We start from the raw sequence: 24,901 nt of genomic DNA on the forward strand, positions 1-24,901 counted from the left end.
CAGTTTATATAAATTGAAAAAATTTCACAAAAACGATAGGGGCAGGCTTTTACGAGCAGAATAAAAATGGAAGCATTAATATTTTCATCTCAATTTTACTCTCATTGTGTTCAGAAAAGTTCAAATTATATCCCAGTGAAAAAAGTTTTCAAAAAGACAAAATTTAAGTACCTAAAATAAACGTATACAACCCGAACAGTACAAGTGCGAATTTTTACGAACAGAACAGACTTGTATCATCCTGAGTAATAGCCTTGAATAAACCCTATTCCTAATCCCATGTTACTATATATAAAAGTAACCACCTTGATGCAGATCCTTACTGATTTTTATGTAGTGAATGGCTAAATTATAAATTTCAGGAATAACCGACACATTATGTTGACCAGAGTGATAATAGCTGTAATCCAGCACATTTGGAAGAAGATAAGTTCTTGTCATTTAACTAACGTAATGCTATCAGTAATTTCTGTTCAAGTTAATTTATTCAATTTATAATTCACTTTTCCACTTATAAGTATGTTTAAATAATTTAAAACTTTTTTTCAGTCTAAGAAGTTCATTCATATATCAGAGGGCCAACAAAAGCATTCTAGACTTTTCATTTTAGTTTTGATGTTTGGAACTCTAAATTAATATTAAAGAAATATTCCAGGTAGAAAGGAGATGTCTTGTTATGTTCTTTTGTAAATAATTTATTTATTATACACACAAGCAATTGCTTATAATACTTTGTAAGCTGCCTTGAGTCAGTTGGTAAGTAGGTGATATTAGAAATTAAAGGATTATTGTGTGTAATATGGACAGCTGTATAAGTAGCATAAATAAAAATATTACCGTATTTTTCGCTCCATAAGACGCAGTTTTTTTCCTCCCAAAGTAGGATGAAAAATCAGCCCCGTCTTATGGAGCGAAGATGCAGGCAGGGAGGGGGGGGAGGCGCTGGAGCAGAGGGTAGTTTAAATGGATTTCATGCTCGTGTGTTGTTGCGGTTGAAGGTGTGTGTATGTAGTCATTTTAAAATTTCATTTTCAAATTCAGCCACACACACACAAAATTCTTAGTGCTCTTGCCTCCCTCCCCCCCAATAAAAATAGCCAATCACCGACCATTTCGGGTTCACATCTTTAAACGCGACAAATGCGAATCACTTGCTGAACTTTTTAAGCCAGTTTTTTCCTCTTTTCCGCCCCCCGGACCGTCCGCGTCTATCTCGCAAACGCAGCGCCTCCATTTCGCAGCCGCTAGGAAGGTGAAGCGGCAACAGCCCAACCTCCCTCCTCCTGTCATTCTCAGCGGCGCCGTTGGCGCAGTCACAACGAGGAGGACTGGGTGGTCGGGGTTGAAAGCGGAGGGCGGTAATCGCCGCGGTTCAGGGCTGGGGAAGAGGTCGCTTAGCGGAGGCGGAGGCCTGCGCAACTCCCGGGGAGCTCAGCCTCATGGATAAAGGCATCAAGAGGTGAGAGGCTGCAAGGGAGCGGAAGCCTTTGAGTCTTTGAGTTCTTTTTTCCAAATCCCGACTGCTGCTGCTGCGAGGTTGGATCAATTTTTGCACACTTAGCCCCTTGTCCTTTGGGTGTCATGTAGAAGTCCTGGGGTACATTTGGGGCACAGCTTCACCATTGAGGTTTTTCCCCCCTCGACCCTCTGCCTATTTTAAAATAAATCTGAGAGACTATAAGCCTGAATTGTTGAGCCAATTGAGGTTTTTCCCCCCTCGACCCTCTGCCTATTTTAAAATAAATCTCAGAGACTATAAGCCTGAATTATTGAGCCAATTGTTATTTTGTCTTAAATATTATTTAAAATATTTACATTTTTATAGTCTTTCTTACTAGTATCCTGTATATAAATATTGTTATATCTTTTTTGGCTCAAAATATTTTTTTTTAATTTTCCTCCTCTAAAATCTAGGTGCGTCTTATCAGCAGGTGCGTCTTATAGAGCGAAAAATACGGTAACTCAGTTCAGAATACTCTTCCCGTATGCTGATATAACAATCAGTATAGTGCTCATCGGCATATTGCATATTTGTAGCTAGATAGTCTTAGTATAATATGTTTGCAAAGTTTGCTAACTGGTCTTCAAGTATGCCAAATAGAATTTCAACACTTTTCCTGTGCAAGTTTTAGTGGCCTTTCAATATCTCTCATGAAATGCAAACAGTTAAACCTTCTAATCAACAAAAAACAAAAATACAAAAACATTAGACAATTTCAATTCAGAATGCTTATATAAACCTATTAATATATGCATTTATAAATTAATCACAATCAATCATTCTTGTACCTAAATGTATACTCAAATACATCTTTAGAATGTTCAGGATAATCTTTTCTAATGGAAATTTAGTCCTTTGTTTTTCCACATAAATTAGAGTAAATTCCATTGGAAACGTTTTATTTTATTGTCTAAAACTCCTGTAGCCATTGCCGTTTGAGTCGTCTGTATTCAATAATATATAGTGTAGTTGCTTTGTTTATAGTCTGTTCAAAGAAATACACCAAACAAAAACCAAGAAAATCATATTACGTTTGTATGGTATATGGATTTGCTCTCTATATATTATAATCTCTTGTTTATAGTTTTCAATTTATTTATTGATTTATCAATCAATCAATCAATCAATCAGTCAGTCACATTTATATGGCTGCCCATCTGAGAGAAATAACTGGTCAGTTAATTGTCATTAATAAGCAATATTTACACAAAGCATTAACACAGTGTATAAATCCAGTCATAGAATTAATAATTTCTCTGAACCATAACAGACATTATTTATTTCGTCTTGCAAAGTAAATGTGCTCTTATGTATGCAGAATAAACTGCTATTTTGATGGCCCCAAGTGCTCAGCCCCACATTTCCTTGATGGGTAGCCAGGGAGTAGTTTAATTCTGAAAATATTTTTAGAGAAAATTTGAGAGGCATGTGTGTTATTTTAACCTCAAACATTTAGTTTGATTTGCTTTTCATTGTTAAAGGGTGTGATACCACAATGTCTGTATTGAAAGCTCTCTGAGACCTTTAGAAAGTAGGTTAAATGTACCTATGAGTGTGGAAAGGGAGTTAAAGACTAAAAGATAGTCAAGCAATTGTACATCACTCATTTCACTGTCCAGAAGGTCATCCTTGAAAAGATTTTAAATAACCACTAACTTGCTTCTTCCAGGCCATAGAAAACAAGATGTCAAAAAAGTTTCTAAGAACCTCAGTTTTATCCTGTGATTTAGTAGTAGTGTTCTTACCACTGTTTATGCCACAATACATGAACCTACTATTAAAAATAAGCTGTACAAATTATATCTACATGGGTTACAGAAAGAAATGATGTAGCTAATTCTTGTTGAATAAATCACTGTAAGCTCAATTTTTCATTTTTTTTTCAGTTATATCACTTTTATCTTTATGTACTGTTGAATGAAATAAAATATTCCATATATTTTAATAAAGAAAAAAGTATTCACATGTTTGCGTGCTGAGTTTATTAACTTCTGGAATGTTCTTAGGAAAATAGGGATCCTAGCACTTCTCATTGTCCTCATGTTACCCCTAAACACAGTACAGGAGACCACAATCTAAACATAGTGAAAGAGACTGGTTGCAGGTTGGCAGTAGAGTGAGATCTGTGTATATTTTTTTCCTTATGTTGAAAGGAGCTGAATTGAAAAAAGATTCTGAGTTTGAAAAATGCTGTACATTTCTGTAACAAAATTTCATGGCTAAAATTAATGCCATTCAGATTTGAAGTTCAGTATTCTGATTTATATGACCCAAATCTATGCAGTGACTTAATTCTGATTATTTCCTAAGAAATTCTTCTTGTTACCTGTTCATACACTTTTCATTTTTTTCTGTTTTATTGGTGTAATCATTTTTATTATTGTAAGCCTCCTAGAATAGCCGCACAGCAAGATAGGCAACAAATACATTTAACAAAGAAATAAGAATAAAACCTATAGTTTAGAAAGCAATAAACTTTTTGTGTCTAAATATATTGTATCATAGTATTGGTTTGAATAGCCCAGTGCTATTTTTTACAAGTTGGGTGGCTAGATAAGCATTTTAAAGAAACAAGTAAATAACATTTCCCAAAGTTCATGACTTTTTATTTCTTCTAAGAGATTGCTTAGAATCTCTTAATATGCTTTGCTGACTTTATATTGTCAAAGTCCTTTTAATCTAATATGTTGATTAAATGAATTTGGAGTCAATAAATACAAGAATGACCATTTTAGGACTAGTTTTCTTTAAAAAAAATAATTTCATTTGCCGGAGAACCCTGAAATGCTTCAGTGTATTAATAAAATTGTAGAATACTGCCACGTAAATTATGTACAAACCTCTTAAAGTTATTACTGGCTCTGTGCCTGTATGTATTGCCACCTTAAATATTTTTAACTGTTAACCTTGTTGATGGTGGGGGGGAAATGAAAGAAACTAAGTAATCATCTAGTTCAAAACATCCCACTACCAAAAGCAATGGATGATTAGTTATTTAGATCCCTTTGGTTTTTTTCATATCTCATTTATCACAAATCTGAGCTCTTTTTTGGCATTATTTAAGTAAAAAGCTTTAACAGTAAGAGAAAAATGGAGTTTCTTTTTTAAATAATCAAATCTTCAATCAACAAGATTATGGTTTAGACTTTATATCAAGTTATTTCTTCATTGTGAACTTTTTAACTAATCTCATTCCTTTATAAAATTTGAAGGGACAACAGTTTGAGTTCTGGTTTTCTAAATTTATTGTCTTTATCATAATCTCCCTTTCCTAACCTTCCCCCTGCATATGACAAACTTTGAAATTAAATAATGAGAGGTAAGCTTATCTAACTTACACCGAGTCTTCAACAGGATTTCTGCCTTGCTGATTTTATACTGCCAAAGACCTTTTATTCCAAGACAGAAAGACTGCAATTGTCACAAGTTCAAGAGGAAAAGGATTTAGAATTTGCTTTCTTATGCATTAAATAATCCTGATTAGGTTGAAGATCAGGCCATTTTTCACTATCTATCTTGACAAAAGTTACTACTCATATATTCTTGTATATTAGAAATGCTTTGGACAAATATTTGGTCAAGTGCAAGGATGGGTTATAATTTACTTCGCTACCAGTTCACATCTCCCATGCCACATGACTGTACCTCAAAAATTGGGGGGGAAATTCCATTCTTTTTTTAAAAGATGGTGGCCTCCACTGACTGGCACAGATTGAACCAGTTCTGTGATATCATCATGACATCACCAGCGGTTTGCTACCAGTTTGGGCAAACCGGTCTGAATCGGGAGGAACCCACCTGTGGTCTAGTGGTTAAAGTCACCAGGCTACCAAGTGGGAGATCGTGAATTCTAGTCCTACCTATCTTACCCATGAAACCCAGCTGGGGCTTGGGCTGAAACCCAGCTGGGGCTTGGGCCAGTCACCCTCTCTCAGCCTGAGTCATGTCACAGGATTTATGTTGTGGGGAAAATAGGAGGACGAGGGATATTAGTAGGCATGTTTGTCGCCTTGAGTTATTTATACTAAGTCCCTAAATAATTGTGTCACTTGCTGCTTTATCCTTCTTTAAGGAAATACGCTGAGGATCAGCATAATGCAAGATTACTTGAACATTTTTGCAATAGAAACGTCACTAAACTATGGTCCCTTGTAAAATAATATAATGGTCCACCTCTTTTCAGTTCAAAAGTCAAAAAAGAAAAACATCACTCACATGCTTGATTAACATTAACTGAAGCATAAAATATGTCTCATCTTAAGTATACAATTTTAAAAAATCAGATTAAGTTTGCCTGACTTAGTTGGTTTCTTTCCATTCCCCAGAGCACATTCTTTGGCTGTTATGCTGCTGTTTCCCTTTGATCATTTCATATATCTAACATGGAATATTTTATTCTCTTACAGTTTAATTAATTCCTGCAAATTCCTTCTCAGTTGCTTTTCAGCTGCTTTTGGGGAAAGCATTTATTTATTTATTTATTTATTTATTATTTGATTTTTATGCCATCTTTCTCCTTCTCAGGGCGGCTTACAACATGTTAGCAATAGCACTTTTTAACCGAGCCAGCCTATTGCCCCCACAATCCGGGTCATTTTACCCACCTCAGAAGGATGGAAGGCTGAGTCAACCTTGAGCTGGTGATGAGATTTGAACCGCTGACCTGCAGATCTACAGTCAGCTTCAGTGGCCTGCAATACAGCACTTTACCTGCTGTGCCACCCCAAAAGTATATGAGTTTCTGGAATTGATTGCATTTGGCCTTATTGCTAATTTGATTTTTTTAGGAATATCAAATATAAGCGTGAGTTAATGTGTGGAAGAATCTATGAAAATATAATTTCTTAAAGTAATTGTTGTGAGCCACCCTGAGTCTTCGGATAGGGGCGGCATACAAATCTAATAAACTATAAACTATAATTATAACTAGACCATGCCTCAAATATTTGCTGGGTTTTATTAGTTCAGATATAGGGTATGCAGTGCTTTAAATTTGATATGGAAAAGGTGTTTTGGAACCCCCACTAAAAAATATATGCCCTGACTCCTAACTCATTAAAGCAGCCATGTATGTTTCCACGATCATGTGGCCACAACAGGGAAGTTTCATATGAGAAGATTTCTATTATAGCCTTTCAAACCTGGAAATACACGTATCTGCTATAATAAGTTGCAACAGTTGCTGCAAACATTCCTATCCCACGTTTTTCAGTAAATTTTCATATCTTCATAAAATAATACATAGGTTTAGAGATGGAAATTGATATGAAGTATGTGTAGATGTGCTACAATGATTGATGTGCTCAGTAAAAACTGTAAAAAGTTTAATTTCTTAAATTGCTCTCTTGGCACCATTGTTATTGTTCAGTTACATTTATTATTGTTTAATGCCGTTTTTCTCATTTATCTTTAAAAGTGGATACCATAGACTTTTAAAAAGTTATTTCTTATTAAATTTATACATAATTTGAATACAGTGGTCCCCCGATTATTGCGAGGGTTCCGTTCCAGGACCCCTCGCAATGATCAGTTTTTCGCAAAGTAGCGGTGCGGAAGTAAAAACACCATCTGCGCATGCGCAGATGGTGTTTTTACTTCCGCCGCAGCAGCGAGGAGCCGAAGATTGGGGTTCCCCGCCGCCCACGCAAACTCCTCGCTGCTGCCGCGCCCGCCGCTTGTCCGCCCGCCGCTTGTCTGCCCGCCGCTTGTCCGCCGCCTGCCTGCCCGCGCGCCCGCCCTTCGCCCGCCCACACCGTTCGCTCGCGCCGCTTCCCAGCTGAGTCCTGAAGCGAACTTCCGCATTTGGCTTCGGGACTCAGTTGGGAAGCCGCACGGCTGTTTTAAAACGTTGCCGCCGGCATGGGGGGCTTCCTAGCAGCCCCCCAAACCCGGGTTGGGGGTCCAGGGGGTGCTGGCAAGCCCCCCATGCCGGCGGCGACGTTTTAAAACAGCCGCGCGGCTTCCCAACTGAGTCCCGAAGCCAAACGCGGAAGTTCGCCTTTGACGTTTGGCTTCGGGACTCAGTTGGGAAGCCGCGCGGCTGTTTTAAAACGTCGCCGCTGGCATGGGGGGCTTGCCAGCACCCCCCGAACCCGGGTGGCCGGGCGAGCAGCGAGCGAACGGCGGGTGGCCGGGCGAAGGGCGGGCGAGCGGCGAACGGCGGGTGAGCGGGTGCTGGAGGGGGCTTCTTGCCCTCCCGCCAGCAAGAGGGGGAAGACCCAGGGAAGCCGCCCAGCAGCTGATCTGCCCGGCGCCATCTACGCATGCGTGGCCATAAAAAAAGGGCGCGCATGCGCAGATGGTGTTTTTACTTCCGGGTTGAAAAATCGCGATTTAGCCCGTTCGCAATGATCGGGATCGCGATACCCGGGGGATCACTGTAATCACTTTCAAGCTGATTCAAAACATTATTACGTTTAATGAAATAATTATTTTAAAATTTTGTTCATTCTTAGCAACCATTTTTTTCAAAACAATATATTTTCTCCTTTGGATTTTATGTGTGAAAAAGGCACTGAAAAGATTCTATGAAATTTTCATGTTGTCATGAGTATTCCAACTGAAAAATGTTTTCAGTTGTAAAAACTGGAGTTTCTCTCCATAAAGGAGATGTATTTTTTATTTTCCACATGGAACCCTTTGGCAATTGGTGTCTGTTTTTTAAGAAAAAAGAATTTGAGATTTGACAATTACAATGGATACTCATTGAGTTATACTTTATAGAGTTTTTAAAAGGGTAACCTACTTATTTTATAGATTTATATATCACTCAATTTTCAATTCTCAAAGTATCATACTTAGTGTGATCCAATTCCCAGTTTTTGTTCACAACATTGTAGTGATAGGTAGGGTATAGGACAGCATACCTTTGGTAGAAATAGGGGAAATAACATTGTGTCTTGAATAAGTGCAACTCATCATGGCTTGGTTATCCCCTATCTCTATTAATTACAAATTTAATATACAGTACAGTACATAGAGTATAGTATATAATGTAATGTATAGTATATAGTGTAGTGGTGTGCAGTATAGTATAGTATAGTATAGTATAGTATAGTATAGTATAGTATAGTATAGTATAGTATAGTATATAGTAGTCGTGTATAGGATAGGACAGAATAGAATAGAATAGGCTGTGCTAATTGTACTGTACTACCAAATTGTAGTTTAAACAGACCTTGAAGTTGAAAACGGTTGTTTTGCTTATGCTGATGCATTTATTATATTTTGTTTTGGAAATTGGGATTGTAAAATGTTCGAATTGTAATTCTGCTGAGATAAATATTTACTTCATTCAAAACTAAATGCCCTTAACTTTAATAGAACTTGTTCACAAATTAGTAAATATATAGAAATGAACCATAAAAGTTTTAAATTGGCAAAGGATTTCTTCCGCTGAATTAAAAGTTTAAACATTCAGGGGTAAAGTATCTAAAATACTGTTTTACTGATGTTACACTTACAACTGGTTGTGTATTTCCCTAATATATATATATATTTCTTTTTCCCCTTTTTGTTTCCTCAGGAAAAGAGGGATAGAGGTTATACAGGTGAGTGCATTATGTTTGATTTCTATTTTAATGATTGTGTTTATGCTTCTATGGCATCAATCTCTTCTGATCTCATATATATGCATATAAAATAATTAAAGAACATCTAACATTAAAAGTTGAATAAAGGGAGTCCTTGAGTTATGATCAGTCATTTAACAATAATTATTCAGAGTTACAGTGGCCTTCGAAGGGCTGCTCTCTACGTCCTATAAAGCACTTCTGCCCCTTGTAAAATGTTGCTCCCCAGCCTGCATTTTGGGCACGGCAACTGGCTTATGCTTATGACCGGTTGTGCACGTGACCACAATACCCAACTATCATGCCGGTTATAACCACATGATACACTTAACAACCACTATAATGTATGTGCCTGACAGGTTATGTGCCTGACAGGTTATGGCTGTCATGACTTACAAGCAAAATTACATCCCCAAATGTGGTTATAAATTGAGGATTATCCGTAGTTTATAAATTTTTATGAATAATAATTGCATATATGAGTAACCCCAAATATTATTGCATTTAAATTTTTCCTTATTTTAAGGTGGTAGGTTTCTAATTTGTGTACCAAAAGAACAACTATTCCAATTTGTACAGCGTGGCAGGTGGAAGCCACTTGGTTTTCACTGAATCTAGCTATGTTTCATATAGAGAAGAAGTACGAGGCCTTTAATTTAATTGACATTGTGTATTTTCACTTCCTTCAATTTTTATACAAATCAAATCCCTGCTGTGTCTTCGCAAATGCGCAAATCCCTGTAATTCTCTTAGCAAGTTATGTCTGCTTCCTTCTTTTTCTGCTTTCCTCTGTAATTCAGTAATGAAATCTGCAGCGTGATTGACTTCATATTCTATTTATCAGTATTGCACAAATTGAAGGCCAGAAAGAGAATTGAGCTTGTACGCCGAGTAGTAACCCTTCTATTTTTACTACAGGTAATCCTTGAGCTACAACTGATTGAAATTATGATAGCACTGAACAATTGGCCCTCAGATTTCCAGCCATTATTATTATTATTTATTAGATTTGTATGCCGCCCCTCTCCGAAGACTCGGGGCGGCTCGCAACAGTAATAAAAACAATATAGTAGCGGAACAAATCTAATATTAAAAAACATATAAAACCCTATCATTATTTTTTTTTAAAAAAAACATACCATTCCAACACCTCTGTGGTCACATGATCATGATTTGGGCTGGCAGTCTGTACTTAAAACTTTGCAGGACCCCATGATCACATGATCACTTCCCTGCTGGCTACCCCAGAAAGTCAATGGGAAGGTGGCAGGGAAAATAGCTTCTCTGCAATAAATCGCCCACATCCATGCACCCTCCCCAAGCCCTTCTAAGCTTGTGCCCATGCTAGCCACTAATGTACCCTTACCATGGCTCCCTCATGCCTCCACGAACCCTCATGCACCCTCCCTGAATCATGCTTCGCATGCAACCTTCTGCATCCTTTCTGACCCCATATGCTTTTCACACCCTATCTTACACTTGCCTAGACTCATGCAGTGCCCCTGAGGCACCCTCACACATTTCCCCCAACCTTTACTTCTTACCTAGTACAGTGCAGTCTCCAGATCTTCATTGTGCCTCTCATATAGTCCTTCACTTCCTTGCACACCCATCCTGACTTATGCCTCTCACACAATCTACTTGATCCTCCCCTCCAACCCCATTTACACTTTCCCTGTGTCTCTGCGCTCATGACATGCCAGCCATTTGCATACCTTCCTCACCTACACTGTGCCTTCTTTGCTTTCCAGTTGCAACATTTAGCAATAAAAATCCCAGTCCCAATTGCAGTCGTAATCAAGGGCTACCTATATACTTCCCAAATCTATTCAAAGTATTTAAGGAGACATTCCTAGCAAAAAAAATAAAAGTATAAAGTGAAATAGTGACCGTGCGATCATGTAATTGCCAATAGCGATCATTCTAATATAAATATCTTCAAACATAAAAATATTTGGTGCTTCATATATCATTGTTTTTAGTAAGAGAAAACTTCATCTTTACAGACTTGAGTTATTTGCTGTTATTCTGCTTTAGTTATTTCTCCTTCTTTCCACTTATACTTATCCTTTTTGTCTTTCAATTTGTCAGAGTTCTTTATGAAGCCATGCTGGTTTCTTTTGAGACCTATTGTTTTTCTTCTTCATTGATATTGTGGTAGCCTGAGCTTTTATAATCTCACTTTTCAAAATTTCCCAAGCTTCTTGAGTTGTTTTCCCCTTGAGGGTTCTCATCCATGGAATCTTTCCCAAGTTCTATCTAAATTTATTGAAATTAATTCTCTTAAAGTCCAAGACTCTAGTTTACTTTGTTCTACTATTTGTGTTTGTGTTGAATTCCAATATTGTATAATCACTTGCCCCCAAGGTTCCTGTAGCTTCAACACCTTCTATCATTTCATCTCTGTTAGTGAGAATTAAGTCCAATATGGCTGATCCCCTTGTTTCCTTTTTTACTTTTTGGGTAACAATGTTGTCTGCTAGGTTTGTTAGGATCCTATTGGAACTTCTACTTGGTGCACAGTTTGTCTCCCAGTTGATGACAGGGTAGTTAAAATCCCCCATTATTATTGTGAGGTGCTTCCTTCATACCTTAGTTAGCTGACTAGCAAAAAGTTCATCTACTTCCTCTGTTTGGTTGGGTGGCCTATACTATAGACCAGTGATGGCGAACCTATGGCACAGGTGGCACATGGAGCCATATCTGTCGGCACATGAGCTATTGCTCTATCTCAGCTCCAGCATGCATGTGTGCACTGGCCAGCTGATTTTTGGCTTGCACAGAGGCTTTCGGAGGGCATTTTCGGCTTCTGGAGGGCCTCTGGAGCCTGGGGAGGGTGAAAACCTGGCCTACCAGGCCCACCAAAAGCTGGGAAATGGGCTGTTTCTGGCCTCCAGAGGGCTTCCAGAAGGGCAGGAGAGGCAATTTTCACTCTCCCCACACATTAAATTATGTGTGCACCCGAGGGAAAAAAGGTTTGCCACCACTGGTATAGACCTATGGCAATGTCGTTTTGTCCCTCTTTAATATTCTCAGGATTTTTTACATTGTTTATTTCATTGTTCTATTATTTTACTTTTGTTTTGTTTACACTCTTTTAATTTCTTTTTTTATTGTAGTTATCCATCTATGATAGCCTCATGGTAAATAATGTGGCAAATAAATGTAACAAAAATACATAAATAAAGCGTATAAACGATGCAATTCCAAAATGTTTATGGTCAGTTGTTGACCCGATGACCTCGATGCATATAAATAATAGTTATAATGAGATTAGAAGTATTTATTTATTTATTTATTGATTGATTGATTGATTGGATTTCTATGCCGCCCCTCTCCGAGGATTCGGGGCGGCTTACAACATATAAAAACAGTTGGTCAAAATAAAATTAAATCCAATTAAATTAAAATCACATAACTATCTAAAATCCCTAATTATTATTAAAATCAATTACCCCCTTGATGTTAGTGTATGCAGCCACCCAAGATCATTAAAGAGGTAGAAAAGCTATTGGTAAAAAATCATCAAAATGTGGTACAGTACACATTTTGTACTGTACATTACAGTACAAGAAATGAAAATGTGAAGAAAGATATTGAAAGCAAATTTCATTTTTAGACAAAACAATCTAGTGTGATTTTACATCTATAACTTTAATCATTCTGAATGAGTAGTTGATCATTTAATATTGTTAGTAGCTGCTCCTTCATAATACAGGTCAAATATATGGCAGTTGGCAGTTATTCATATAACAAGAATTGCCAATATGCAGGAATTCTTTTTTAGTATTAACAAAAACAGCCAGCTACTGCCTTAAAACTCTTTCAGACATTAATATGACATGATAATATAATCTTAAATTGGAATATGTACTTAGGAAATGATCTGTATAGATTAGTTAAAATTATTGTACTGTACAGTGATCCCCCGGTTATTGCGTCCCCGACCATTGCGAACAGGGTAATTTGCGATTTTTCAACCCGGAAGTCAAAATACCATCTACGCATGCGTGCCCTGCATGCGTAGATGGCAACCGGGAGATCAGCTGCTGGGCGGCTTCGCTGGGTCTTCCCCCTCTTGCTGGCATCAGCAAGGAGTTTCCCCACCGCCCACGCAAACTCCTCGCTGCCGCTCGCCCGCCCTTCGCCTGCCCACGCCGTTCGCTCTCCCTCTTGCTGGCGGGAGGGCGAGAAGCCCTCCCCAGCACCCGCTCGCCCGCCCTTCGCCGCTCGCCCGCCCTTCGCCCTGGCGGAGAAATTCCAGCCCCCACCTGGTCCCGCCCGATCCTCCTCCCTGAGGCAGCGGATCAAGCCCGGCTCCTCTTGGCCCAGCATCCCGGGCCAAGCGGCTGCCTTCCGTGACGGAGCCTGGCTGGCCCGGAAGATCGTAGCGCGCGTTGGCTGCAGCGGCGGCGACATTGCTGCTGGCTTGGCTTCGCTCGCTCGCCGCTGAGGAGCCGAAGATTGGGGGGCGGCGCGGCGAACGAGCGAGCGAAGCCAAGCCGGCAGCAATGTCACCGCCGCTGCAGCCAACGCGCGCTACGATCTTCCGGGCCAGCCAGGCTCCGTCACGGAAGGCAGCCGCTTGGCCCGGGATGCTGGGCCGAGAGGAGCCGGGCTTGATCCGCTGAGCCTGGCTGGCCCGGAAGATCGTAGCGCGCGTTGGCTGCAGCGGCGGCGACATTGCTGCCGGCTTGGCTTCGCTCGCTCGCTCGCCGCCCCCAATCTTCGGCTCCTCAGCGGCGAGCGAGCGAAGCCAAGCCGGCAGCAATGTCGCCGCCGCTGCAGCCAACGCGCGCTACGATCTTCCGGGCCAGCCAGGCTCAGCGGATCAAGCCCGGCTCCTCTCGGCCCAGCATCCCGGGCCAAGCGGCTGCCTTCCGTGACGGAGCCTGGCTGGCCCGGAAGATCGTAGCGCGCGTTGGCTGCAGCGGCGGCGACATTGCTGCCGGCTTGGCTTCGCTCGCTCGCTCGCCGCGCCGCCCCCCAATCTTCGGCTCCTCGCTAGCGCTGCGGAAGTTTAAAACACCATCTGCACATGCGCAGATGGTGTTTTTACTTCCGCAGCGCTACTTCGCGAAAACCCGCTCGTTGCGGGGGGTCCTGGAACGGAACCCTCGCAACGAGCGGGGGATCACTGTATATGAAAAAATAAAGATAGGGAACATACTTATCAAATTATTTTGGCCTTTCATAATAAACACAAATGTACATTAATATATGAAGCTTATATTAAGTTTCAAAATTCAGTTTTGAATACAACAAAATAGAATTTATAATATGTTTATTGAGTCTGAAATAGCTGGTAGGATAGAAGATCTTTTAAAATATTCTATTTAATATTTAATTGTGCTTTGGAAAGTGAGATTTGAAATACATTTGCAGAAGGAAGGTGCTAATTTCTTTCCTTGTCACTGAATCAGCTTTGTGGTTATTAAGTATTTCTGAAGCTGTAGTCTGCCAGAAGTAATCTAAAGATTTGGTTTAAAATGTCAATTCACAAATAACAAATAACACCCTTGCAACATTCTATATTTTAGTAGCTGATCCAGGTATTATTAAACCAAGTCCTGTTAGGATTAGGTAAACCATCAATCTGAAACTTTTCTTAGAGAGTAAAGCCCTAGATTAGTGTATATGAAAACAAATGCATTGTTTTGTCTTTTATATTTTTATTTCCTTTGCACAGCCAAAATCGTTTCTCCTTATTCTTGTTATTTTCTAGAGTACACTAAACCCAATGCTATTCCATTCATGAAGCGGTCCCTCAACCTTTGCAGCTTGGCAGACTGGCGGGAGGGGAGGGGAGAGAAACTGGGCTGTGTCTCCAACGGGTCTGCCGCTTGTGCATGTTGAGCACACATGCACACACCAGCCAGGCACTCATGTGGCCCAATTCCGAATAGGTCACAGTTCGGTAGTAGGCCACAGCCAGGACCCCTGCATTAGTGGATGTGTGTTTTTGTAGAAGAGCCTTAGTGGTGCAGTGGTTAGAGTGCAGTACTGCAAGTTACTTCTGCTGACTGCTGGCTGTAGTTCACCAGTTCAAATCTCACCAAGCTCAAGTTTGACTCAGTCTTCCATCCTTCCACAGTGGGTAAAATGAGGACCCAGACTGTTGGGGGCGATATGCTGACTCTACAAACCGCTTAGAGAAGGCTGTAAATCCCTGTCTAACTGCTATTGCTAAGTACTATTGCTATAGTAATGTTATTATAGTATGCTATTGCTATAGTACAGTGATGGCAAACCTTTTTCCTTCGGGTGCCAAAAAAAGCATGTGCGCATGCTATCGTGCATGCGCAAGTGCCTACACCCATAATTCAATGCCTGCGAAGGGCGAAAACAGCTTCCCCCTGCCTCCCGGAAGCCATCTGGCCTGTTCCCCAACTTCTAGTAGGCCCAGTAGGCTAGTGTTTCACCCTCCCCAGGCTCTAAAGGCTTCCCTGGCTGGAATGGAGGGTAAAAATGCACTCTCCTATCCTTCAGAGGCTCTCTGAAAGACAAAAATGGCCTCCCAGAGCTTCTGTGTGAGACAAAAATAAGCTGGCCGGCACACAAATGCACATTGGAGCTGAGCTAGGGCAACGGCTGGTGTGCCAGCAGATATGACTCCGTGTACCACCTGTTACTACTATAGTACTATTGCTATTGCTTATCTACAGCAAGAATAGCTATGGGGTAAAGGTGACCCTCCAAGTGGTGTGAGATAGTGGTACCTGTTATCTCCCACCGTTAACTTTTGTTAATTAAAGCTCATGGAGTCCAACATTGTTTGAAGTGCCACAAGTTGCCAATTGAGAAATCACAGCGCAGTAAATTGCAAATCAAATCTTAATTCTGTCATGTTGATGGATTCTGAGAGCATGACATGCAATAAAACAACATGGATGGATCCCGTATAAAACCATTAAAAATAATGGCTTTCTTTTATAACTGAGGGTGGGGGGGGACCTTCTGTTGTTTCATTCCTTCTGCCCTTACATTTACTGATAACTTTGTTATTCAAAGTTTTTGTTGTGATTTAGTCTGAACATTGTACTTTTTCAACTGTATTTTGTCTTTAACCTTGACTTAACCTCTCTGAGGTTGCTACTGCAGTCTGTGTGAACTGTCCTCTTTGTATAATTTTACTAATTAAGCAAAAAGATTAGACATTCATGTTAGAGGTTTGAAATAGGGACCTAACTGTCTACTGGTTGTATATTTGTTTCTGCAAAAGATTGGGAGGGGGAGACATAGCAAAGTCTGATAAATCTTTACTAAATGTGTAGTATTAAATCACTAGCTTGTACTTGAAGCTGTCACTTCTCTGCTGCTGAACTATTCTGATTGCTATGAAAAAAATGTGGAAAGTAAAAATATATGCCCTTAAGGGATTTAACTGAAACTCCTATTTCTGAAAATGGACAAATCCTTAGCTCGGTGAAGTTTATAAATGTTTATCTTTTTTTCTTATATTAATAAGGGAAATAGCAATGTTATTGCTATATCCTAAATATTTAATGAACTGATTGGAGGAATATTTGTATTAACCAGCAGAGTTGCTTTTTAATTTTTCTTGCCAGTGTTACATACTATTGAGTTAAGCCTGATAGAATTCTCATATTGCTGGCATGAGTCATTCTCCCTGAGTGGTTAACAAAATAAAGATTAAATCATAAAGCATGCAATGTAAAGAAACAAACTAAAAATAACTGTAGCAAGTAGAAAAATATGGGACCTATTTGTTTTCTAATTCTTGATGAATTGCAGTTTGTATGGCTCAGTGTTTAAAGATGCTGAGATTGCCAGCTGGAAAGCCGACCGTCCAGGTTTGATAATTGAGATTGTGTGATGGGGTCAGCTCCCGTTACCTACCTCAGCTCTTGCCAATCTAGCAGTTCAAAAGCATGTAAAATGCAGGTAGATACTATAAATATGTACTACTTTGATGGGAAAGATATTATGTTCCATAGTTTCATGCTGGCTGATGGAAAGGTCTCTCAGACAATACAGGGTCCCTCAACTGAGAATCGGAAATCGTCCTCTTTTTTTTTTTTTTTTAAATCTCTTTATTAATGTTTCTTATATCATTCCCATCACATATTATTTTGAATTACAGATTATACATATTCTCAGTTAACATTCTGACAGTAAGTTTTGACCGGTTTCATTTCATTATATACATTGTATTTTATATTTTTAAATTCTAAAATCTATTACGTTCATTAATTATACACGGTAACTGTAGGTCGTTTCAATTGTACTGTTGTTTCGTATTATGTTGCTTTTATGTTCTCTTTTCAACCCATTCATGCCATTTTTGCCATGTTCTTTTTGATTCTATTAATTTATTTCCCTTAATTGAGCTCGTGAATTCGTCCATCTCTACACATGCATATATCTTATCTATAATTAAATCTTCCGTTGGTATGTGATCACTTTTCCAGAGTTGTGCTATCGCAATTCTCGTGGCGGTGTTTATATGTGTTGTGAGGAGCATTGTTTGTTTTGAATAATGTTTTCTCCAAACTCCTAAAAGCATAGCTTCCGGTGTGAGTTCTATTTCCTCTTTCGTAATCTCTGTGAGCCAAGTATGAGTTATTGTCCAAATTTTTTGTATCAAGGGGCAGGACCACCACATATGGAAAAACGTACCCCTTTCCTTTTTACACTTCCAACACGAGTCTGATAATGTTGGGTGGATCTTTGCTAATCTCGCCGGTGGGAGGTACCATTGATGGGAAAGATATTATGTTCCATAGTTTCATGCTGGCTGATGGAAAGGTCTCTCAGACAATACAGGGTCCCTCAACTGAGAATCGGAAATCATCCTCTTGAGTTGGTCACAACTGAACAGGGGGAATCTGTTCCCCCTGTTTTTAAGGTGAGAAATATTTGAGGGGTCACTTTGATTAAAGAGCAGAAATATTTAACATGCTAAAATAAACACTTAGTTTAAAAAAAATCATTTGATGCTGCAGAAAATGGAAACAAATAAATATTTGGTCACAGAAAAGGATCATGGGAGAGGAATTAAATAGGGCTCTGTGCCTGATAACTTAGAATTTAAATGTACCCAAAGAAGGATCAGATATACGCGCATCCTGCTTTTTAAGAAATATTCAGAAAAGCATCCAGCCATTTGAAAATTTTCCAGTTAAGGGCAGTAATCTGAAAGGTAATGGCCAATTACCCATTGGCCTTAGGAAAGCAGTAAGAATAGTAGAGATTTTCAATTATTTGTGTTTGTCATTTATGAAAAGGCTCTGGCATCCTATATTATATTTTGAATCTTCTTAAAACGCAGCCTTATCATTATACAGAATAGTAGTCATGCTAATAACAGTACTAAATAAGTCTAGCAAGACTTTACTTGGATTTCAACAGGAAGGAAAGCCAAAGATAAGAGAGTGAACAGGGTAGGTACAATTAAACCACCAGACTAGAAAACGGGACATTGAAAGTTTAATTCTTCGGCACAAAGCCAACAGGGTGACCTCAGGCCAGCCCTAGGAAGGAGGCAATGGCAAACCAATTCTGAAAAATCTCTCCAAGAAAACAGCACGCATTGTCCAGGAAGTTTCTGAGAAATAGGACACAACTGAATGGAAGAAAAAATAATTCTGAAGATGTGTTTGTTCAGTTGTGAATAGCTGCTGATTGCAAGAATTATATTTTGAGAACTGTTAATTTGCCTGTTGCATGTGTTTGAATGTGTCATGATAATTAAGTAGAGTTATAGAAGGAATATAAAGGAGCTGGATTAAGCACTATAAGTGAGAAAGGGGGATACAAGGAGGGGTTTTCTAGTGGAATTAGAATTAGTGGGAAGGCAGGATTTGGGGAAATTACTAAGAGACTGTGCCTTGATACAAGGGATGGAAAAGTCATCTTCTGAAAAACTAATTGCAAGGAATGTGTTCTGAGAGAGAACATTTTCTGTTTGATTAGAAAAATGGATAAAAAATTATACATTCAAGAAAGACATACAAACATTATTATTATTTATTAGATTATTATTTATTAGATTTGTATGCCGCCCCTCTCCGTAGACTTAAACATTTCTGTTTAAGAAACATTAATCACATGCTTGGATATAAAATGAGGGAAATAGATAGTCCTTGCCTTATGATTGCAATTGAGACTGGAACTGTTGCAAAGTGAGTTAGTTGTTGGTGAGTTTTGTCTTATTCTATGACCTTTTTTGCCACAGTTAAATAAATCATCCGAGTTGTGAATTTATTACAAGCTTCCCCCATTGACTTTGCTTATTCGAAGCCAGCTGGGAAGGTTGCAGTTGGCAATCACATGACCTTAGGATACTATAGCGATCATGAATACAACCTGGTTGTCAATTGTTCAAATTTTGATCATGTGACCATGATTGTGCTGCGATGGTCATAACTGTGAGAACTGGCTGTAAGTCACTTTTTTCAGTGCCATTGCATTTTCTAATTTAATTAATTAGTCTTATATGCTGCCCACTCCTGCAGAACTCAGGGTGGCTAACAACAATGAAACAATACAATGAAAAAGTCAAATTCAACATTAAAACAGGAAAGAAAAACCTCTTAATATAACCCCTTATAACTGTAAAAAACCCTAATAACTAATACTAATAAAACCCCCAAATCCCAACCAAACAATAATACTAATTGTTAACTAATTGCTAATTAAATGGTTGTAAGTCAAGGACTTGCTATATGCGACTTGGAAATAATACTTGTGAAAACTATCTTAAAATGATAGCTGAATATAAGTCAACAATGTGCTATGGCTGCAAAAAAGCTTAATGCACTATTAGGCTGCATCAGCAAGCCTAATATTTTCTAAATTATGGAAATAATTCTGTTTTACACTGTTAATCTAGTGTTGTATTAAGTATTGTGTTCTGTTCTGAACATTACAGGTTAAGACAAACTAGAATAGGTTCAGAGAAGGGCAGGAAGAATGGAAGAAAGAGCTCTATATGGGTCCCTTTAATTTGTATTCATGTAGTGCTAGAGGATTAAACTCAATTGCTTGTTGCTTTGTAGTTTTTTATAATGTACTTATATAATGTCATGTGTGGTGCAGAAAAAGTTTAATAGAAAATGGGAGTGGGTATGTTTTTAAATATATAGTTTATAGGGCAGTGTCATGAGAAATTATGAGTTTTAGAGATATGTTCTTAATTTACCACTTTGAAATGGTACCAAAGGGAAAAGTTCCCTTCAGTTTTGAAACAGCTGGATTCATCATAATGCTACAAAGAAGTACATTTGTCTTCAGCCTAAGTAAAATACTGCTGAAAATAGTTTGCAGTAGTTGTTGCTAAGCAACACTTGTTTTTCTGAAATATTGAGGGGGTTATTTTTATGTGAAACATTAGTAGGTTAAGGAATATACCCAAGGAAAGTGAGCTTATAAAATAAATTCTCAATAACATATACATGAAGGCTAAACTGGAAGCTCTCCAAGCAAGCTGAACATGACTTAAATGATGTTGGAGATCTGATTCTGTAGAACCAGGAAAAGGGTGGTATTATGTTATTTCACTCTAGCAGTTCCATACAAAGGCACATTTTGTTGTACATTGTGACTCAAGTCTCATTACACTTAAGGGGAAATTATATTATATAAGCATATAATAGGGTTGCAGTATTTCTTATAGAACTCCCAAATACTTACCTAGTGCTTCAGGATATAGAACAAGTTCAAAGATTTTGTTGTTAAGTGTATACATTAAGTTTATAGCTTAGGTACAAATGTTAAATTTTATTATTAGCCTGACTCAATCATCTGCAGGGTGAATTTTTCTTCATTAAAAATTATATGCTCTTTTCTACTACCATGTTCAGTGCAGGTTGGTAAACCAATGCTTTTCAATTTTCTGATCTACAGCTGAGTAAGAATAACTGATCCAAAGTCACCCAATCAGTGTATCTGCCTAAAGGGACTAGAGCCTGATTTTTCCATTCCTCGTCCCTCACTTTAAACATTAGACTACACTACGGGTGTCAAACTCACCATGTCACATTGCTGTCATGTGACATTTTGTGAGGTTTTTCTCATTTGCGGAACTGGGGTGGGCAGTGGTCTGTGTGTGAGGCATCTGGCCTGCGGGCCACCAGTTTGACATCCCTGCACTACGTTGACTCTTCAACGTATATATGTATATGTATATATATGTGTATATATATCAGGTCCCAGTGGGTATGGCTAGCTGATGAGGCCAAAATAAGGCCGAAATAGATCTATCCTAGTCTCCCTTAATTTTCAAATTCAGCAAAAAAAAAGTGATATATATGTGTGTGTGTGTGTGTGTGTGTGTGTGTGTGTATGTGTGTATAAATATGCCCACATACAGATATAATCAGCTGCAGTCTGGTAAATTCCCTCATTTACTTATTTCTCTTAGTTTATAAACTTCCATTTCAGATCGTTAAAGCAAATTATAAATTAAGACTGTACAAAGTCTACACAAAAATGTTTTGTTTTAAAATAATTCTTCCAACTGATATATGGAAATGCTAATAATAGTCTCTTGTGCATTACATTCTGAAATCTCAGAATTCAAAATGCCAGATGACATTTCCAGTGGTTAACTTGGGGGGAAAAACAAACAAACTACTTTCTATATTGTTTTTCCCAACAGAGGAGCCAAAATTGCCCCAGAGAGATTAGAATTGCCCCCACCTTCCTCGCCTTTTGTAAACTTCTTAAAACCCACCTCTGCTGTCAGGCATGGGGGAACTGAGATATTCTTTCCCCCTAGGCCTTTACAATTTATGCATGGTATGTCTGTATGTATGTTTTGTTTCTATAATAAGGGTTTTTTAAGTTATTTTACTATTGGATTGGATTGTTACATGCTGTTTTTATCATTGTTGTTAGTCGCCCCGAGTCTACGGAGAGGGGCGGCATACAAATCCAATAAATAAATAAATAAAATAAATAAAAATAATTTAAAAAGAAGAGCAAAGTTTTAAAACCATTGCAATGAAACCAAAATAAGAAATTATAAAACTGAGGTAAAGCCAGAAAAAAGTATACATACAGTGTATACTGTACATGTGTAGTTGAGGATAAACAGTATGATGCTCGTCATGTAGTTGTCTAATTTAATTTTGGAAATTGATGTGCCATAGAGAATGAGTGCCATGTCAATATTTATGTATATACACAATGCTCTTGAGTTATACAAAAATTCCATTGAGATGTTAAAAATCAACCTCAAGGAATTTGTCTTCTGGCAATGTTTTTCTTTACATTTTCTTCTGATTTAATGCATGTGGTTCTATTGACAATAGTTTTGCGGATAGGCTAATCTCTTATAACCCTGATTTTATGAATGTGCCCATCACAAATATTCAGAAATATCCCCAAAGGTTGGAAAACTGGCATACAGTTTTCATGTACTTGCAAGGAAACCAAGATATTTGGAGAATGCAAGTTTGGAGAAGACTTTTAAAGCTAGGTACCGCTAAGTCAGTGATGGTGAACTTATGGCACGGGTGCCACAGGTGGCCCGCGGGGCCATATCTGCTGGCGTGAGAGCAGTTGTCCTAGCTCAGCTCCAACATGCATGTGTGTGCCTGACAGCTGATTTTGGCTTGCACAGAGGCTCTGGGAGGTTGTTTTTGGATTCCAGAGAGCCTCCGGAGAGATGGGGGATAGTGTTTTTACCTTCCCCTGGCTCCAGGGAAACCTTTGGAGTCTGGGAAGGGTAAAACACAAGCCTACTGGGCCCACCAGAAGTTTGAAAACAGGTCATTCCTGGTCTCCAGAGGGTCTCTGGGTGGTGGGGGAAGCTGTTTTCATCTTCCCCGGGCATTGAATTATGGGTATGGACACTTGCACATCCATGATAGCACATGCCCATGCTCTTTTGGCACCCGAAGGAAAAAAGGTTCGCCATCACTGCGGTAGGTAGTCTTTGACACATGACCATTCAAAGCTGTCACAAATTTTAAAATCTATTCATAATTTTAAAATCACCCCATTACACAGCAATTGGGTCTCAAACCTGGGCTGACAGCTTTCCAGCTTACAAGCTCAGGGTCTTTAACCACTGAGCCACCGCACCCTTCTTCTCTATATAGTTATAACCTATGTGATCTATTCAGTATCTAAAGTGCCAGTTTCATGAAACTAGAATTTTTTAGGCTCAAGCACAAATGCATCCTGGGCAAAAAAATAAATAAATATCCTAGGCCACTGGTTTAAAAAAATATCACTATTTTAGTTGTTAATAGAAAGGTTAACATTTCCCCTTTGCTTCCCAATGTTCTCTTGCTAAATATTAGCTAATTATTTAGAATGCTTGGACAGAATCCATTGAGAAAGGGATAGAAAAAAGACTGTTAGGCTTGGGTAAACAGAAGGAAATCTAATTATTAGGAACAAGAATGAAGATGGCAGCTGGTGTAGATAAAGACATTTTTCCTAAGTTTTATTGGGCAAAGAATTGAGTCTTATGGTTTAGACCAGACCTGGGCAAGGGGTGGCCCACTGGCCGCATAGGGCCTGCCCGCTGTTTGTGACCGGCCCGTCCACTATCTGTGACCGGTTTCCTGGAGGAGGAGGCCATGGAGTGGGGAGGGGACAAGCGCTTCGAATGAACAGAACACAAAAGCACTCACCACAACATAGGCAAGCATAAATAAAAACAAACAGAAGCAAAATGTTAAGAACATATTCAAAGACCTCCTTTACCACAACTCATCTATTTCTGCATTTATTTGAATGACTTTTCTTCAATTTGAGGATTGGGTGGTAACTTTGTCTATTCTTTAATTTGGGTGGTGTTTCTTTTATTCCTTTGTTAACATTTGCACGTATAAAAGATGCCAAAGCCTTTATTCTTGAATAATTCACAACTACGCATCGGTAATTGTTTTTTACAGCCTTTTACTTAGTATATTGCTTCTCTTATTACTGGAGAGCCCTGACCCGAAAATTGCAAAAGGCTTCTCTCAGTGTAATCTTATACCCACACAAAAACTTAATCCCGTACCTATTCAAAAGTGAGCTCAAAGAGATCTACTATGAGGGAAGCAAGTAAAGGACTGTACTTCTTGTAATGTTCCAGGTTTTAGAAAAGTATTTAGACATTCACTTGCAAAAAAAGGAAACCCAACATTAATACCTTGAGGAATTCTAAAACTCTCTTGAACCACATGATACATTATTAAACAATGACAACATGGCTTAGAGAAATATGTGAACTCGGACAAGTTTAACAGAACTTGTCAAGTTCTGTTAAATTTTTGGATGGTCAAATAATTATTATATTGCATAAATTGTAATGTGGTTTGATGAACTTTTGTGCAGTGCATTGTAAAAATGCAAGTTACACCGATTCATGAATCATAGCATTTAGTTTTAATAGTTTGCATAAGTCAATCCAATATAGCTTAATAAAAATCATGTGTGCTGGTTCGTGTGCTGGGAATCCAATCTCAGTGAGATTTGCTATAGCTCCTGTCTTATATTTACAAGTTGCAATATTAACTACCAGTAGGTAATGTATCATAGTAACTCAGTGTTTGCTTTATCAAGTTTTCTAACAAGTGGTACACTGCTATACTTTAAATTATTATGAATAAACTACATTGGGTGTGTCTATATGAAGCATTAACCTAGAAGAAATTAACCAGATTAACTTGATGTGTGAACTCAACCAGAAATGTGCCTAGGCACACTATTTTATGGAGGACAGTCCTTTTGAAAAACTGCCCAGAACTAGCTTATATGCAGAGTTGAAGTTAACACTGAGTAAGCATGTAGATAATTACACTTTTTTAGTAGCAAGATGTACAATATTGTGTCTTCTCTTAACTGTAGTAGAATCAATAGTAGC

At 38.6% G+C, this 24,901-nt stretch overlaps 1 protein-coding gene across 1 annotated transcript in view; it reads left to right on the plus strand.

Moving 5' to 3' along the window:
• Positions 1–24,901, plus strand: part of ITPK1 (inositol-tetrakisphosphate 1-kinase) — a 159,178-nt gene that overhangs the window by 39,435 nt on the left and 94,842 nt on the right. The window contains exon 2 of the mRNA XM_070753029.1: positions 9,027–9,051. Within this exon, the coding sequence (XP_070609130.1) occupies positions 9,027–9,051 (25 nt within the window). The remainder of the gene's footprint in view (positions 1–9,026; positions 9,052–24,901) is intronic.

Source organism: Erythrolamprus reginae, chromosome 1, assembly GCF_031021105.1.
Source record: "Erythrolamprus reginae isolate rEryReg1 chromosome 1, rEryReg1.hap1, whole genome shotgun sequence".
Taxonomy (NCBI): Eukaryota; Metazoa; Chordata; class Lepidosauria; order Squamata; family Dipsadidae; genus Erythrolamprus; species Erythrolamprus reginae.